The sequence below is a fragment of the Mustela erminea genome, chromosome 9 (assembly GCF_009829155.1).
Source record: "Mustela erminea isolate mMusErm1 chromosome 9, mMusErm1.Pri, whole genome shotgun sequence".
Lineage (NCBI taxonomy): Eukaryota > Metazoa > Chordata > Mammalia > Carnivora > Mustelidae > Mustela > Mustela erminea.
In genome coordinates this window covers 3,298,099-3,316,678 of record NC_045622.1, presented here as the reverse complement: position 1 = coordinate 3,316,678, position 18,580 = coordinate 3,298,099, and the positions used below count along the sequence as shown (strand labels likewise).

The following is an 18,580-nucleotide window of genomic DNA, read 5'->3' as shown; positions in this document are numbered from 1 at the left end:
TGGTGCTGTCAGTGATCTGGATTTTGGCCATTCTGATAGATATGTTGTGGTATCTCATTGCTGTTTTCAGTTGTATTATGATTCAATTATCAGTGTCCTCTTGCTTAGGATTTTTCCAAAAGTTAGAAATGTACAGAATGATCATTTCTCCAACCTAGAATATATTCTGCAGAATGACTTGGATAATTAGCTATTGGAAAATGTTATCATGAGATATGGGTAGGTTATCATGAGATAGGGTAGGACAGTGTTACTGTCCCTTATTTCCAAATGAGAATTACTGCATGCTGCAACCATGCAAAAAAAAAAAAAAATACACTGTTATTAAATTTTCTGAATGTGTTACAGAAAAGGAAATTTACCAAGAATGCTAATATAAGCAATGTACTAAGACCACCACTGTGACATTTTATATGATATATACCATCTCTGAGTATAGGAAATTATGTTTGGACTTTTGAAGGTAATATTTTCAAGACTTATCTTGCTTATTTATTGTCTTATATTTATTATCTTACCCACTTTGTAGATAGAATTCTATTCAAGGATATTCTTAAAATGTTGCCAGTTTCAATTATTCCAACTTCTTTTTTTTTTTTTTTAAAGATTTTATTTATTTATTTGACAGAGAGAAATCACAAGTAGATGAAGAGGCAGGCAGAGAGAGAGAGAGGGAAGCAGGCTCCCTGCTGAGCAGAGAGTCCGATGTGGGACTCGATCCCAGGACTCTGAGATCATGACCTGAGCCGAAGGCAGCGGCTTAACCCACTGAGCCACCCAGGCGCCCAATTATTCCAACTTCTGATAAAAAATCAAAGTCTTTAAAAAAAAAAGATTGAAGACAAAAACCCACAGGGGTTTTCTTGCTGTTTAAATTGTAATGTAATATGTTGCTACCATTGTAGTCACTAAATTAAAAAAAAAAAAACTAAAAAAAAAAGAATGAATATGGGAACTTCGTAAGTTATGTCTTATACTATACAGTCAGAGTATCTCAAACAGGCCCACAAATGAATGAACTGTTAATAATCCAACATTCTTCACCCCGTTTTCCCAATGCATGAGTGGAACAGTGTCACTTACTGATCTCCACAGCCTGATGAAGTAAAGGTTCCTAGCGCACAAGCCCTCCCACCGAATCCGTACTGCACTGACATGACGCTTCAAGTACTCAAGGTTACATTTCAACACGACATCTGAAACTAATGATGTACTCTGTGCTGGCTAACGGAATTTAATTTAAAAAATTCTACACTTCAAACTCAATGCTATGCTTCCAAACTGCTACTTTCCCTTTTTTAAAATAAAATTTGAGATACACAGAAGTAGACACAAAACTCAACCTGCAACTTTCTTAAGATCTTCCAAGACCTTAAATCATCATTAAGATGACCTTAAATCATCTGCACTCGAGGTAAAAGACCTGTTTACTTCCTGATCGTACTTGAAATACCATCACGGACATTTTCACGGAATCCTTTTATTTCGGCCAAGTGACAGAGCATGGCTTCCTCACCCACCACCCTGCGCGTCTGGAGCTTGTTTAATGACGGACTGTGGCCCAGTCAGGCAAAGTTCACTAATCATACGCATCGCGCACTTGCTGATCCCAGCCACACTCCGGCTCCAAACACTTCGGCACGCCGCACGCGCGACACCAGGGCGGGTCGCGGCGCGCCGAGAGCAGCGCTCGGCCGCGCAGCGCGGACTCACCCCGGTCCGTGTCGTACAGGAAGACGAAGCAGTTCCACTCGTAGTGGTCCAGCAGGCTCAGGAGCGCGCCCCGCAGGGACGGCCGCAGCTGCAGCACGAACTGGCTCTCGCCCTCCGTGGGGAAACTGGGCGTGATGAGGGAGATGTGTAAGGCGCTGCAGAATGAGGTCAAGGTATGCACCGACCTCTTGTCATAGAGTCCGAAAATCGCAAAAACTCCTCTGGAGTACTGGGAACAGACTGAAAGAAAAGAAAAAAACCACACAACTGTGAGCACACTCTCAACCTGCTGACTTCCACATCAACCGTCTATGAGGCTAAAAGAAGTCTGAGTCATGCGGACATCTGGGAATGCCACATCAGGAAAGAGTAAAACTGAAGCGTATAATTAATCCTGTCCTCCACGAAGGAGTGCTTCCTCACCGAGCCAATCTGCACTTCCGGTGCAAGATGGCGCCGCAGGAAGAGCCCGCGCTGGCGCCGCAGGAAGAGCCGGCGCTCGCCCCGCCCCTCGCGTCGACACCGACCTGGACAGCCGCTCCTCCGAGACGAGAACCGAGAGCGCAGTGGAGCCGCTCCTGCCCACAAGCCAGAAGGACCCCAGGCAGAGAGGGACAGAGAGGAGGCGCTGACACGGGGAAGCCCCGGCTGTGCGAGCACGGAGGGACCCGGAGCCGACCCGTGCGCCCTGCGGGGCGCGGACAGACAGCCGGGTGTGAAGGAGCAACCGGCACAGAAAGGCCTCAGCCCTAGAACCCTGCCAAGCAGCGGGGGAGCGGCTGGAACCTCTCCAGCTCCAGAGGCTGGCGAGCGCCACTGTTTACACTGGCGTCCACCTGGCGAGCGCCTGGTGCTGACGGGAACCGGGTTCCGGCGCCGCGGCCGGCCTGCTGCCTCCGCGAGCCCTGGCTCTAGCCCCAGATGCCCTCGGGCACAGGAAAACAACCCGCAGTTTAAAAGAGCAACTAGCATACAAACGACCCAGCCTTAGAGCTCCACTGAACAGCGGGGGAAGCTGCCGGAACAACCCTGAGACCGAGGCCAGCCAGCCCCACGCTTGCCGTTCCCCCGCCACCTCGATCCCACGGGGCAGGGTCGGCGCCGCCGGGCTGGCCTGCCGCCTCAGTGCGCCCCGCACCCCCAGCCCGCACCATTCCCAGGCGTCTCACCAACGAGGGCCCAGCGTGGTGCACGGCGGGGCACCCCCAGCCAGCGGGATAAGGTGAAAAAGGCGCCCAGCACTCCTCGAGCTCCGGACAGCTGCGGGCGCGTGCTTCCGACCCCACCAGGGCATGGCCTACGCCGCCCTACCCCAAGTTCCTGGAGGGCTAGGCGTCCCGCTTCACCAGCTTCAGCTTCTGCAGTCCCCCCCGGGGCACCCTCAGTGCAGAGAGCCTGGGGACCACCGCAGCCAGTGCCCACTTCACCTGCAGCCATCCCACCGGGGACCCCCCAACACACACAGTCTACACTGGGGACAGCCTTCCATGGGATCCCTCCTTCAACTTCAGGAAAGGTAGTCGTTCGCCTAGCTCACAGAAACAAACACACGAAGTCGAACGAAAAGAGAAGACAGAGGAATATGCTCCAAATGAAAGAACAATAACTAAAATAAAACGGAGATAAATCTACCTAAATTCGATACTTTGTGGCTTTTTTGTTTTTTTGCAGTTGCAGTTGTCGTTGTCATTTTTTCCCCCTCACAACCTTAGAGTTCTCTAGAACCACGTGTGAACACAAGTTAAGCTCTCTGGAAAATCACTACTGGGGTGCCCTGGATACTTGGCGGTATTGTGACGAGCTGTGCAGCTTATAGGTAGGCTATAAAGTGAAGACAAGACAATTTCAAAACCCAACAGAACCAAGTCCTCTTGCAGTAAGAACCTGCGGTGAACAGGTGCACAGCCTCCTTCTCTTTCCTGTCTATGCTCCTAGTTGTTGCAAGAACAATGAGACAAATACATAAAGAGAAACAAACACACACACACAAACACCTCTTCTCAAGATTCTTTCCTAGCATCATTTTAATCCCTTCTTCAGCATGACTGAATCCTAGTCCTAACTTGGGTAACTTTTTCTAATTTACCTTTTAAAGGATACAGGCTTGCATTAAAAAAATACTTTTTCTGTTTAAGAAGGAAAGCATCACTGAAATCCAAATTCTTATAGTTTACGACATATGGTGAAAGGTCCCATTTTTCTTTGTCTTATACCGCTAGTTTAAAATGTCCTTAATTCTCTAAAATGTTGATGTTTTCTGATTTGGGTTACTACTTTTAAGTGCTAAGTTTATAAAGAAGCCGAGGATATTAGATAATCTAGAGGTATTAGGAGTAGTTTATTGTAATACAAAGAAATTAGATTTTGCTTTGTTGAAGTAATAATAGGCTCTTGGAAAAAAATTAATTATCCTAATAACATTTATACCCATATTCTACAATATCCAGGTTTTAGGAAATTATGAGGCATAATTAAATAAGATAAATTAATAAAACCTGGCAGTGTTTCTTCTGTTCTTGTTTATTATACCTCTGAAATTAGGGATAGAGTCTGAGCAATATAACTATAGCAGAAGGTACCAATTAACAGAAAAGGGATGCTTCTGGTCTTTTGTAGATAATATGTTCTAAGAGATCTTGTATAAGTTCTGGAAAAAGTAACAACTAACTAAGGAACCAGCATCAATATTCAAATGGACAAGACTAGGATAGACTAGACTTTAAAATAGAAGGGAATGACTGCAAACTCAGCTAAACAGTTTAAATCCTAGTGCTTTTACTTGTTAGCCAGGTGACCTTGGCTAAATTATTTAATCTTAATTGTCTCAATTATAAATATATAATATGCCAAAGATTAAATAAGATAATGCATACAAAACCATGACGCTATACAGGAGATAATTAGTAAGTGGTAGATTTTTTTTTTTTTTTGAAATATTTTATTCACTTGAGAGAGAGACAGAGATAGGGAGAGAGAGTACAAGCAGGGAGTAGATGGAGAAGCAGGCTCCCTGCTGAGCAGGGAGCCCAATGCGGGGCTCGATCCCAGGGCCCTGAGATCATGACCTGAGCCTAAGGCAGATGCTCAACTGACTGAGCCACCCAGGTGCCCTGTAAGTAGATTTTATAAATTCCATGAAGGAAAAACATCCAATTCTAATTCTATGCTCGCCCAGGAACTACAATTTGATCACCTAAGTAATCTGACCAACTGGAAGACTTGTTCTGACGGTGTGACTGGCTGAAATTTTCTTTCAAGGTATAAGAAACAGCATGATGTAACATTTGGGTACCTAGTGTTTCAATTCAATTAATTTCTATAACTTAAGAGACCTTCTCCGATAAATCAAGTTGCTGGATCAGCTGTTAACCTTGCGAAAGTTCCACCAAGGCTTTGGATGTATTTATGTAAGTGCTGTACACTTAGTGTATAACTAGGAGTCCCTTGGCTCCCTTATAAAGTTTTCATATTGTCCTGTTCCCTTGATTTCCATACAAGTTGAGGGCCCACTCTTAATCTTTAGTCAGCAAATAATGTGGTTCAAATAATTTTTGTTTCACTTTATTGAAAAAAGTTGAAGAGCTTTAGAACTCAAAACTAAGACACTGGCTTTCAGTTTAGTTCTGAACATACACACAGATTTTAGTGGTTGTTCAAGAAACTGTTAAGCAAACAGCGGGCACCTGGGTGGCACAGTTAGTTGGGTGTCTGACTGTGGCTTAAGGCTTCAGCCGTGGGATTGAGCCCCTTATTGGGCTCCGGGCACAACAGGGAGTCTGCTGGAGTTTCTCTCTCCCTCTCCCTTTGTCCATCCCCCCAGGATGAGCACCCACTCTTTTTAAAATAAATAAATAAATCTTTAAAAAAGAAAAGAAAATGTAAGCAAGTCATGTACTTTAAGACAGTTATACATATAATGTATTATATGCATGTATAATTATAGTATTACGGAGTATAATTATGTAAATACTTAATTCTTTGTTATTGCATTTTAAAACCATACCTTTGTCAAGTTTTGGTTTCCAAACTCCATTTCGAGGAACCCCACTAGTTTCCTAAGAGGACTTCATTAGCTTTGCAGGAGAACCTTTGATGAAACAGGAAAGGGTGGCACCCCTTTCCCCCAAAAAAGCTGAACAGCACTTCTGATTTCCTCTATTTCAAATACTGAGCTGCTTCCAACATCACATTTTATGTGCAAATAGTATTATGCTATTTAAGAAGGCCCAAAACAACTAATATACCCTATACAAAGTTCCTTGATTATTTTTTCTTTCCTACTGTGTTCTTTTCAATGTAATCATTATGACTTTCCACTACTCTGGTGCTTGCCATAGCATTTTAACTTAATTTATTCCACTTGTTCCTCAATAAACAGTATTTTCTGATATTTAATCATCTTCTGTCTGCTTTCTTCATTTGCATCATCATAAATATCCATCTAACTTCTCTTTTTCACAGCAACTTGTCATTCTCCTAATACACTTATTTAGAAACTGTAAAAAGTCTTAGACTAATAACTTTGCTTTTGGCTGTATTTTGTCACTCACATTTTAGTTTTCCTTTGCAAATGTCCAGGTTTAGTAGTACTAATTTGATTATTATTATTATTTTTTGGTCTGTTTAATCTAGAATTATATCCTTGGTAGGTGAGGGTTATTGGGTTTCCTATGTATGTGGATAGATGGTCAATCAAATGTTCAATATTATCTCTATATGATCCCTTAGATAGTATTTCATTTGATCAATAGATACCAATTTTAAAAGATAATTATTTCCAGATTTAGTATTAGAATCTAGCTTTTGCAAACACTCAAATCAAAATTCACTTGATTATGTCTTATGACGTCTATTGTTGCTTAGTATACAGATAATTATTCAAACAATGGAACTTCTTGAACTATCTGTATGCATACACAAATTAATGAAAATAAAATAAGGTAAGTATCAGTGTGTTCAGAAATGCATACATGAGAGGGGAGCAAGCTGAATTTTAATGTAATGGTTAGTCACTAAAGAGATGTGATGGTATTAGATAGATACATATTTTGGGATACAAACACTAATCAGGATAAGACTTCCAAGGAAATAATCCAATCAAAATTTTAAGCACATATTCTATATTCTGCTTCACTAATGAGATCACTAAGATCAAGTTATTATGTAAATAACACATAATATAAACACATCGTAATAATTCATTCATCTTTTACCTGATGGTGTCAATTAATTAGATCTGTCTTTTCATCAGGTAGTCACCCCATTCTGTTCCAGATGCCACACTCCAGATGCCAAGCCAAGTCAATCTGTCATATAATTTGTGATGATTTATAGCCCTCCATCACATGTAAATCAAATGACGTGGTCTTAGCTCAGTGTTTCTCAAGTCATGGGACATAAATCCAAGTGATATGCTGAATTTCACCGGCCACCGCGGCGCATGTAGGAAGAGCACAGGCCAGCGATCCATTGATGCTCTTCCCTTTCTCCTGCCTCTGCAGGCTTCCTCCGCCCTATACAACTTCCGAAAATAAGCCCAGCTGTCCTTCATTTTATCAAACAACCTTCTACACCTACCGCTTCTTACCCTCCTATCCTTCTCCAGGCACTTTTGTTGATAAGGTTTTCTACTTACACTGTTTTCCAACTCATTTGATTTGGCTCATCTACTTCCCAGCCACCAGAACCACTTTCATCAAGTGTGCTGATGACCAACTACATCCTAAATCCGACATCCTTGAACTCCCGTCTTACTGGAGTTCTCTGCTGGGTTTGGAACTTTAGATGTCTGCTGGGCTGCAAACCCAACCACTTCCTATTTCTACTATGCCACTCCAGGTACTTCTGTTAATAACCTAGCCCTGGGGCACCTGGGTGGCTCAGTGGGTTAAACCTCTGCCTTCAGCTCAGATCATGATCTCAGGGTTCTGGGATCGAACCCCACATCGGGCTCTCTGCTCAGCGGGGAGCCTGTTTCCTGCCCCCCCTGCCGCCTGCCTTCCTCTCTGTCTACTTTTGATATCTCTGTCTCTGTTAAATAAATCAATACAATATTTTAAAAAAATAACCTAGCCCTGTGAGGGTGCCTGCCAGATCAGTCATAGAGCATGGGACTCTCAACCTCAGGGTCATGAGTCTAAGCCCCATGTTGGATGTGTAGCGTACACCGCCCCCCAAACTATATATCTATATCTATATATCTATATCTATATATCTATCTCTATCTATCTATATATCTATCTATCCCCAGCCTTGTAGATATTTGAATTTGCATGATTAAGCTATCCATTTTTCAATGTAAACAGAACTGTTTACTGGTTTGGGTAAACTGCATAAAGCAGTGTAAAAAGTGTTTGTTGGTGTTTAATCAATCTGTAGTAGAAAGAATGTATTGCAAAAAAAAGGAAAAAAAGGTAGATTTAACACTACCACTCATCGTTTCATTCAACAAATGCTTATATGCTGCCTAATTTATTACAGCCACTGTGTTAAGCATTTCTAACAAAATACAATTAATACAGTGTTTTCCACTGAGAAGAGGTTCACATTCTAAGTAGCCAGATACAAATTGATGCTTCAAGATAGTGAACACAGTAAGTGATAGGCAGAGGTTATGAGGAAGCACAGAGGAGTCCTTAGCTTAGCCCATAGGCCATAGGGCTATGGATTGAAGGAAATGTTACTTGTCTATGGAGGTTAGGTTTGAATAGTGATTAAAGATATAGAAACCAACAAGCAGGTTGCCAATATTTCTATTTCTGATTAAAGATCATATTTAAACCACATCAGAGTCCAATAATATCTAGAAATGTTAGGGAAACAAATATATGCCAGTTGCTTGGATATAAATGTAGTGGTGGAAGCACAGAGAGTCACTATATGGCATTTGGTTATTAGGTGCTTTAAAAAAAACAAAAACCTATCACCAAAACATCAAAATGCTATGCCCTATGCAAACATGTACTACAGAGATCCTGTTACTGGATGTACCAATTTCTTTCTTTAAAATTTTTTGAATATTTTATTTATTTGAAGAGTCCCTGAAAGCTTGTGAACCAGAGGAGGGACAGAGGGAGAGGGAGAAGCAGACTCCCCACTGAGCAAGGAGCCAAATGCAGGACTCCATCCGAGGACCCTGAGATCATGACCCGAGCCAAAGGCAGATGCTTAACAGTTTGAGCCACCCAAATGCCCCTGGACATACCAACTTCTAAAAGGTAATCCTAGAATATAAGTAATAAATCTTTATTTTATTACTTTAAAAAAACCCTTTTATTTTATTAATTTATTTTATTATTTTAAATAATAAAATTTAAATTATTTTATTTTATTATTTAAAAAAATCTTTTATTTTATTAAGTTATTTAATAAATAAATATAAGTAATAAATCTTCACAATCCTAGTAACAATTGGATTAGATACCAAAAAGATGTAGTCTTCATTAATGATGTAATGCTAAATTTGTCTTCAAGGAAACATGACTACAGAGTACATATATTTATCGTCTATCTCAGTGACAGATAAGAGACAGAGAGAGAGGATAGGACAAATACGAGCATGTTTACTGGTTGAGAAATGGAGCCATCAGAGAAGGAGAAAGGATATAGAAGAGAAAGGGGTAATAATTAAAGAAGGTCCAGAAAGACAGAATGTATTGGGCCCAGGGCACATACAAAGCTGGCCTTGAATGAGATGAGCAGATGTAGGGAAGGTACTTCATTCCATGGAGTTCACAGATTAAAAGATAAGCTGAGATGTGTGTGGTTGATAGTTTCCTACTTGCATCAATATGAGAGGCAAGGTTGCAACAGTGAGATTCCATAAAGCTGTCAAAAAGTGGCACACGTTACAAATAATTGCAGAGGGTAGGAGAGGAAACCAAGAGCACATAAAATATCTTACAAACCGCCTGATAATAAGGAACCCTTCCTATTTTAGCCACAACAATATCCAACCTAACACACAGCACGTGGGCCATGGTAAGTGCCCTGTAAGACCTTACTGAGTGGGATGACAAAACAAAGTGAAAGATTTAATGAATATTGACAGAAGAAAAATATGGAAATATGCACTAGCAGTGGCAACAATTTAGAAATTCATGATTTCCTTCAGGCACAACATGAGAAGAGTAACCAAAGGGAATAATAATGAGGAGTTTACAACTTTACTCCTTGAAGCAAAATTTTCTCTTGGCTTACCCAACAGCACCCTTTCCTGAAATTTCCTCTTATTTGAATGCTGGTTCTCAGTTTCCTGGCTTGCATCTCCCTGTCTGACCAATCTTTAAGTAATGAAAGAGCACTTCTACACTCTTTAGATAATGTCATCTATTTCTAGGGATTCAAATATCATTCATGCGTCAAGAATGCCCTGATTAATAACTTCAGCTTTGTTCTTTCTTATGAGTTCAGACCCAAACATCAATACTTGACATCTCTGCTTTGTTGTCTTTTTGGCACCTGAAACCCAGCTGGGCCAAAACAGACCCTTTATTTTTCTTCCAGAATCTTGTGTCTGTTTTCCCCCATCCAAATAAAAAGCATGACCATCTATAAAAATATTATTGATTCTTACCTTCCTTCTACCCCACATTGAAATCATGACAAATCTTAATGGTTTCATTTCTAAAATACCTAAAATATATCAAAATCCACTCACTCCTCTGTATCCCTATTATGCTGCCAGTGTCCTGCCCAGTCTACTAGTAAAGTCTCCAGACTGTACTTCCTGTTCCCAGTTTTATTCCTTCCCAATCATTGCCCACTCAGCAGAGAGTGTGTAAGATGGCACTCCAACCCGACTTAAAGTTTCAGTGGCTTTTCATCCGATTTAACTAATTCCTTGTGGCCTTAAAAGCTCTAATGATTTTGTCTTCCCTAAACTCATCCACCATTGCCCCCCTCACCCACTAGACTAAGCCAGACTCTCCCTTTTTCTGTTACTTAAATACACTTTCCCATCCACTCTAGGGCCTTGGCTCTAACTGCTCTCTCTGGCCTGACTGTCCCTTGGCTGTACTTCCTACCATTCCTGTCCCAGTGAAAATGTCAACTCCCTAACAGCCTCTCCCTGACTCCTCTAGGAAATGAGGTTCCTACAGCTCCAGTCACTCTCTTGCTTGTGACCTTCTTTTATATTGTGCTTAGCCCTTACCACTATTTGAAATTACCTTACTTATTTGATGGCTTATTTACCTCTTTTCTTCAGGATGTCAGGAGTTCTGCAAGAAAAGGGAATCTGGCAGCCCATCCACTGAGGCAACCTCAGGTTCTGGAATGGGCATATGGAAAGTGCTCCCTGAATGCTGGCAGAGTGAATGGAATCATGGTCTCTGGTAAAGGCAGTAAAGACAGAAGAGAGATTGGGAGAGTGTGGAACGACTGGCCAGTAACCACAAAAATCTACTTCCTTGTTGCTGAGTGGACTCTGGAAGCTAAGTCCCCCCAACCCATGGTCTAGGTAACTTACTTTCAGTCTCTAGGGGCATCCTCCCTTCCCTTTTGACTGGACATCTGTTCACCATTTGTTTTTTGTTTAAAAGATTATTTATTTATTTATTTATTTGGCACAGAGAGAAAAAATAGTGAGAGGGGGACACAAGCACGGGGAGCAAGAGAGGAAGAAGCAAGCCTCCTGCTGAACAGGGAACCTGATGCAGAGCTTGATCCCAGGACCCTGGGATCACGACCTGAGCCAAAGGCAGATGCTTAATGACTGAGCCACATAGGTACCACTCACCATTTGTTTTTAATTAAAGCTTAGTTCCTGAAGACTGCCTGCTATTATGACATAGAGATTTCATGATTCCTTATAAGGAAAATAATTATAATCTTAACTACACATTAATTTTTTTAAACAATTTAACACTTGGGTAACGAGACAGTTCTCTTACCATTGACAAAATCATCTATGTTTTATGCATTCATCATGGTGATGTTCTATTATCATTTCTATACACTTAATTCTGACTTGGCTGGAATATGGTCAGGCGGGGAGTCCCTCCAGCACAGCGGAGCCTGAGCTGTGTGTGAAATGCTTCCTCGCCTGGCCCTCGCCTGTCCTGGTACTGTTGTCACCCTGTGTCTACCTAATTTCTACCTTTTTTTTTTTTTTTTTTTTTAAGAATCCTGCCATGTATCTTTCTTCAAAAAGACATCTTGTTGAGGCACCTGGGTGGCTCAGTGGGTTAAGCCGCTGCCTTTGGCTCAGGTCATGATCTCAGGGTCCTGGGATCGAGTCCCGCATCGGGCTCTCTGTTCAGCGGGGAGCCTGCTTCCCTCTCTCACTCTCTGCCTGCCTCTCTGCCTACTTGTGATCTCTCTCTGTCAAATAAATAAATAAAATCTTTAAAAAAAAAAAAAGACATCTTGTCACATATCTGGATTTTTAAAATAATATCTCTTAAAATGCCAACAGTCTATTGGAAAACCTTACAAAGTCAGGACATACTAGTTAAGCATCTTCCCTCTTTCTCTGATTATTTGATATGAAAATGATGAACTGCTCATATCTGGATTTGAAAACGCTCAATCAGATGGTGGATAGAGCATGCTGGGCCCAGAATTCATTAATTTATGCCCTTAAGGCATTATCATAGATTATTAATATGTAAAAGCTAATTTTCTTAGACTTGTAAGTGGTGGTTAGCTACAGTACATAAAGTTACTGAAGCTAATCACTATAAATGACAAGTTGAAATGCAAATACCACAAAAATATTTCACTTTAATTCTATCACAATTAAGTACTTCCACTTTCTCAGATGTCTTCTCTGAAGATGCTTCTGGACAATGCCGTCAAAGACCACAATGAGATATAATCACTTGCACAGCCCTCACATGCTCCCCCTTCAGCTTTGTGACATCTCAGCTAGAAAGCATATTTCAATTCTAAATTAAACTAATTGAGAGCTCAGTAAAAATATACAGGCTTGTTTGCACATTTCTTTCCAGAGTCAGGCCATCATAATGGAAACACATGGCTCATTTTGCTTCCAAGGCCTATAAAGGAATAAGCAGAAGGCTATTTGCAACACTCAGCACAAGAAGCAAGGCTCCATTCTGTGTAAAACTGGCTGTCCTAGCAGTAATCTGGGTGCTGTGAAGATCATATGATTCTTTTATACTCCTAATATATAACCATAAGGACTCCAACAAGTAAGTCTTTAGAAGGAAAGAAGTTGAGAGGAGAGGAAGAAACCAATTCCAAAGGGCACCTAAATCCTAACAGGTGTGTTTGGTTCTTCAGTTTCAACTTCCAGCCATAGAGAAGAATGCAGGGGGCCAAGACACCCAGTGATATACTGTTCGGTATTGAAGGATTTGGAACCTAGTTTTACCTCTAAGTGGCTCCTTAATGGAAACATTCGCGTCATCATCTGTATTTTATACTATATAACTGGGAGGCATAATTGCAGCAGAGTTTTCTGTATGCTTGAGAAACTTCTTCAAGGGTCTAAATAGTATGTTGAAAGCTTTTCTTCATCAGAGGAGACACAGCTGTCTTCCTGAAAATCATTTCCAAACATCATGGACGTGGATAACCTCAATTAAAAATGGAATGGAATAATATCTGACAGCTACTGGAGTGGGGTTCAGAAACAACTGTTCTCATGAATATGGTGCTTCCCCAGTAGAATAACTGGAGTGTCATTCCTTGCTCGGGTGCAGAATTTTGACATGGGTTTCATGCCTGTCTGTACTACCAGGACATAACGGCAAGGACTGACCGCTTCTCTCATCCTGCTTTTCCATCTCCAGCATTCAGCATAACGCTTGGCACAGAGTTGGTGGTCAATAAATATTTGCTGAATGAATAGCAAAATGAACAGAGGCAAAGTGGGGTTGTGTGTGAAAGGTATTCGGGATCTGTGAAGCTATTTGTCCTAATCTTTTAAGTGGAACGAACAGTCATCGAAAGCAAATCTAACATGTAAAATTGTGTTTTGATAAAAGAAAACATTGCCCCATTGGATTTAAGATGGGACAATTTAGCAATGAGAATTTACATTTAACTTCCTTGGAAGTCACAGCTTATACATTGGTAACCCATTACCAACTCCCTGCTCTGTGCTTTAGGCCAAAGCTCCACACCCAGCGTTCTAGTGTCACATCCAGAGCATGGAGAAGACATCCAAGGAGCTAGCTGGGCAAGGGGATGGGAAGAAACCCTAACAACTAGTGAGTATCTACTGTATGTCTGGTTCTGCCATAGTCATTTTGTAAGCATGACCTCACTCAAACTTCACGGCAGGCCTGTACGGTAGGTATTATTCTCTCCATTTTTCTTTTTCATTGTTGAAAATAAAATTTGGTGAAGTTATGCAACTTGTATAAGTTTATACATCTAAGCAGGGAAAGGTCAATTTTTAGCCCAGGTCTGATTCCAAAGTTCATTCTACTCTACCCCTTGAAGGAAAATGACTGGTTAGACATTTCTTCTGTCTTGCTCTGCTGAGGACGTTTGGACCATTACACCTTGATTGCTAGTGGAAAAGGCAATATAAGAATGCATATACTTCATGGAAATCGGAGGTCTTAAAGGATTATGGAAAATTGCTTTCTCTTAAAAAGCCACCTCTTAAAGCAAACCAAACTTCAGCTATCATTTAAAAAGGACAAATACACATATAACTCAGACAAATAAGATTATAGTATCCAATGCTTCTTATGCCTTTTTTTGGGGGGTGGGTAATTGTGCCTTTCTAAAATGCACTGCATATAATCTTGAGAGAGAATTTACAGGTACCATGACTAGATGGAAATACTGAGCAACTGCATGGTGTAGTTTCTGTGTACATAAAAATAGATACTATTTTTATAGTATCTATAGTGCATATAGATATATAGATCTATAGTATATATCTCACGACATATAATTAAACCAGCTGTTTTATGATTTTTTACTAGTGCCTGACTTCTGGTTCTAATTTTATATTCTAGAATGGAGAAACCTTTATGTTCTGATATATTATTTTGTTTATATCCAAATTTCAAAAAACAATTGTCAGACCTTGGGGCCACACATGAAGAAGGAAAACACAAAAATAGAAATAATGAACCACTATGGCTACTTTGTCAAGGTTACATTATTAAGCTTTTTGAATGCTCAGAACTTTTTCCAGAGATTTCATAGTTAAATACACCCTGGTTTATAAATCCCTTTACTTCATCCTTCTAAATTATTAGGGCATTATAGAACAGAATGATGTCTAATAAAAATACTATTTCATTCCCTATGCTGTTAAACCATGATTCACTATTCAAAGAACACTATTAATAATTGTTCTGACTGCATGTGTGTGTGTGGCGGTGGGGAGAGAGAGAGATGAAAACAGAAAACACTTTTGGGTTTTGAGAAATAATAGAGTATGACTTGGTGCAACAATAATCACTATAATCACAGTCCTTTTAAAAGCATTAAAACTTGAGTACATGTTTTCCTGCTTTTACATTAAAATAGCATTTTTTCCTATTAACTTTTCTTAGAATAGTTAAAATCTCTTATGACCCAAAAAACCAGATTTAATATTAGAACACAGACTTTAGGGGAAAAAAATTGAAATTTATGTACATCTGTTTCTTAGCAAATAAAATGAAGAGCTTATTCACTCTATCCAAGGGAAAGGCAATTATGCAATATAAAGTTCTGTTATACATATAAAGTAATTAATGCCAAGTGTTGAAGAGATCGTTGGGGGAAGTCATCAAGAGGATGTGACCAATGGTTGACCCATGAGCTGGTCCTGGGGGAGATCAAAGATTCCTCACCCCCTCCCTGTCCTTGGAATATGTGTTCTACTTGCCATCCCTGCTCCTTGAAGCTGCCCCAAGAACATGACCCTGAGACAGTGTTGTGATGTTGAGATCATCTGAACAGTATACGTGACTGAACCCGCTACAGAAACCTTTAAGATTCTGGAAGGCAGGTGGGACTATCTGTTTATCTGTGGACACCCAAGACAAGCCTCGAAGGTACGTTCCCTTGCTCATCAACCCTGCCACCCACCAATCGGGAATGGTCTGCCTTTTTCTTTTCTTTCTTCTTGTTTTTTTTTCCTTGTATTATTTCTTTTGTTTCTTTAAAAAATTTTTTTTATTGAAGTCTGCCCCTTTTTTTCTGTCTCTCCCTGCCCTCCACGTCCAAGGGCGGGCTGCAGATAACACCCAAGAGGCTCCCAGAGGGTCTGCAAACCAACAGAGATCAACGGACAGAGACACCATGGATTTCCTAGATTATGGAATTTCACAGCTGTCTATCAAGGTAGAATATCTCATTTTACAGAGGAGGAAAGTGAATCCTCAAGGTACACAGTCACTGCCCAAGGCCTTGAGATACTAAGTAAAGCAGACCTCCTTGGCTTAGACAGAAAGTAAAGATTAAAAAACCCATTCAAATGAGAGGAAAAACACAACAGTAAGATCCTACCTGTAAATTCATAGAGGTTTAAAATTTATAGAGCAAGGATGTGATCTGTGAGCAAGGAAAGAATATGCTATCCTGTGTGCCAGTAGCATTCCAACCGTATTTCATGAAATCATTGTGCTCAGCGAGATGACAAATACTTCTGCAGACTTTCATTACGGGTCTGAGCACATTTTAATTACTCAAATATTTAATCAGTAGTGTTTTCATGCTGTATAAACTGTTCTCCTTTTTCCTCTAACGATTAAGACAAATGAGTTGTTTATGTCATCTAGTCACTTACAGGCAGATAAACATACAAGCCACTGTCCACTATGTATTGCAACTTTAGGCAGATTTTTGTTTTGCAACTTGGTTTTTCTCTTCATTTTTTATTTCTTTTTAATATAATACTCACAAACATTATGGGATAAAGTTTCTAAGGATTTAATCTAAAAGCTAGTTGTTTTGAATACTATTTTGTGTTTGAGTAGCTATGTATTAAGTCAGCATATTAATTACTCATTTGTATAGTGTGTTTCAGGTCCTTTGTTAAAAGTTGAGACAATAAAACTAAGTAAAATATATTCCACAACTTAGGGAATATGCAAATTAGAACTTTATGTGATAGCATTTAACCCCACCAAAGCTAGAATATTTATTTCAACAATATTGAGCATTGACTCTGAGCTGGGCCATGTGCTAAGTGGTGGGGGCGTCCCAGGAAAGAATTCACATATGACCTCTACTCTTACATTGAACAAATGATGACAAGTGGAACAAATGCTTTTAAAAGCCGGGGAGGAGTAAGCATGCTCTGAGGATATGTGTTCAGTTGGGAGTGTTAACTAGGAGTACAGCACTCACAAGTAGGAAAACACATTTTCAGATACAATAGCTGGAAACTACAAAGAGATATAAAGAAACTGAAGATGACTTTGTTTGGTGCCTAGAGAGGGCACGGATATGGCGAGTGAATGATGAGGCTGAAAAGGAAGTAGAGAGCCAGGTCTTGGAGAACAATGTAATGAGAGTATGGATTTGGGACTTCATTCTAAGGCGGTTGGGAAGCCACCTTTCTGTTCTGAAGCATACAGGGAATTCTCTAATCTGTGATTTTAGAAGGCGAGCTGCTGTGTGGGCTAGGAATAGATCCTGGTGAACTTGAGAATCAGTATCGTAGTAAGGCAGGGAAAAACTATTGCTAGGTTAGAATTCTGGATCCACGAGGAGGGAGAGAAATACAGGGACTCAAGACATAATGTAGCAAGTGGAAGTGGCAGACTTCGGTGATTAATTACACCTGAACCTGAGGCAAAATTGATGTCTCAGTCTCTCACTAAAGCAACTGGCTGAATGCTGGCTGCTGTGTTCACCAAGGTGGAGTAAAGCTATAAGGGCTAGTGAGTCCAGCTTTGGACAGCCTGAATTTGAGATGCTTGCAGAAATTTCTATCTCCAACTTCGGATGTGCATACCCAATAAGGCAACTGGGCAGATACATTCAAAGCTGGAGACAGAAATTTTGGATTTATAAAAAATTAATGGCCTCTGAATTCAGAGGAGCAGACACAAGCATTTGGGAGAAGCACTTAGAGAGTGGCTAGCAAAGTAACCTTAGCAAGATAGGCCCTGAGAATAAGGACAAAATAAAATGTCATCTCATGGAATCCAACAAAACAAAAGCACTTCAAAAACAGAGAGGGTGTCATTAGTACCAAATGCTGCAGGGGGCGTCAAGCAGGAGAAAAACACAAGTCATTGGAAACCAAAGAAAAACCAAGTAATGGGAAGAAAAATTTCTTAAAGATAAAAAGAATAGATCAACTCCATATTATGGAGGAGTCTATTAACATCTAATTGCAAATAAACTATTTTCATGCATGCATCACATCCCTGTGTGGCCTTCTCACTTCCATCCCTGTGGGCCATATACTAATACGGTATCCCACCTAAAGCAGCATTCCCTCCAATAGTACCGTGCTGAAGATACCATTGCTTATGATTGTTTGCTGAGACTCTGACAACTCTGTAACAATGAGATGCAAATGTATGAAGCTGGATGGACTCTCTGAAACATACAGTGACGCTACCCTTCAGGAGTTTGCCTGTGTTCTGAATTTACTCTTAGACATTGACTTATGCACAAGAAAGAAGATGATATGAAGCCCAAGCTATAGAGAAGATGTTTAAATGTGGCATACACAATCTGGACACTTTGACGCATCAGCTGAGATAACAAAGGTGAACACGATGCATAAATTATAATGTAACTATGTGATTAATAGAGAGAATGAGGCAGATGTTAGTCATTCTTTGCGGCTGCCTGATCTCTGAAATGCTCGCTTGTGTTCTGGGAATTCATCACCTCACGAGTCTTGGAGCCTGAAAATGCCACATATTGTTTTCCCAGCATCCCTGGCAACTAAGCTGTGGACTCATGTGCCAATGATCAACTCACTTCC

The 18,580-nt window shown here is 40.5% G+C and overlaps 1 protein-coding gene across 12 annotated transcripts in view; it reads right to left on the bottom strand.

The window, feature by feature from the left end:
• GRIA4 (glutamate ionotropic receptor AMPA type subunit 4) overlaps nucleotides 1–18,580 on the bottom strand; it is a 381,150-nt gene that overhangs the window by 240,150 nt on the left and 122,420 nt on the right. For all 12 annotated transcript variants that reach the window (XM_032357837.1, XM_032357836.1, XM_032357835.1 and 9 more), the window contains exon 4: nucleotides 1,714–1,953. In XM_032357837.1, coding sequence (XP_032213728.1) covers nucleotides 1,714–1,953 — 240 coding nt within the window. The remainder of the gene's footprint in view (nucleotides 1–1,713; nucleotides 1,954–18,580) is intronic.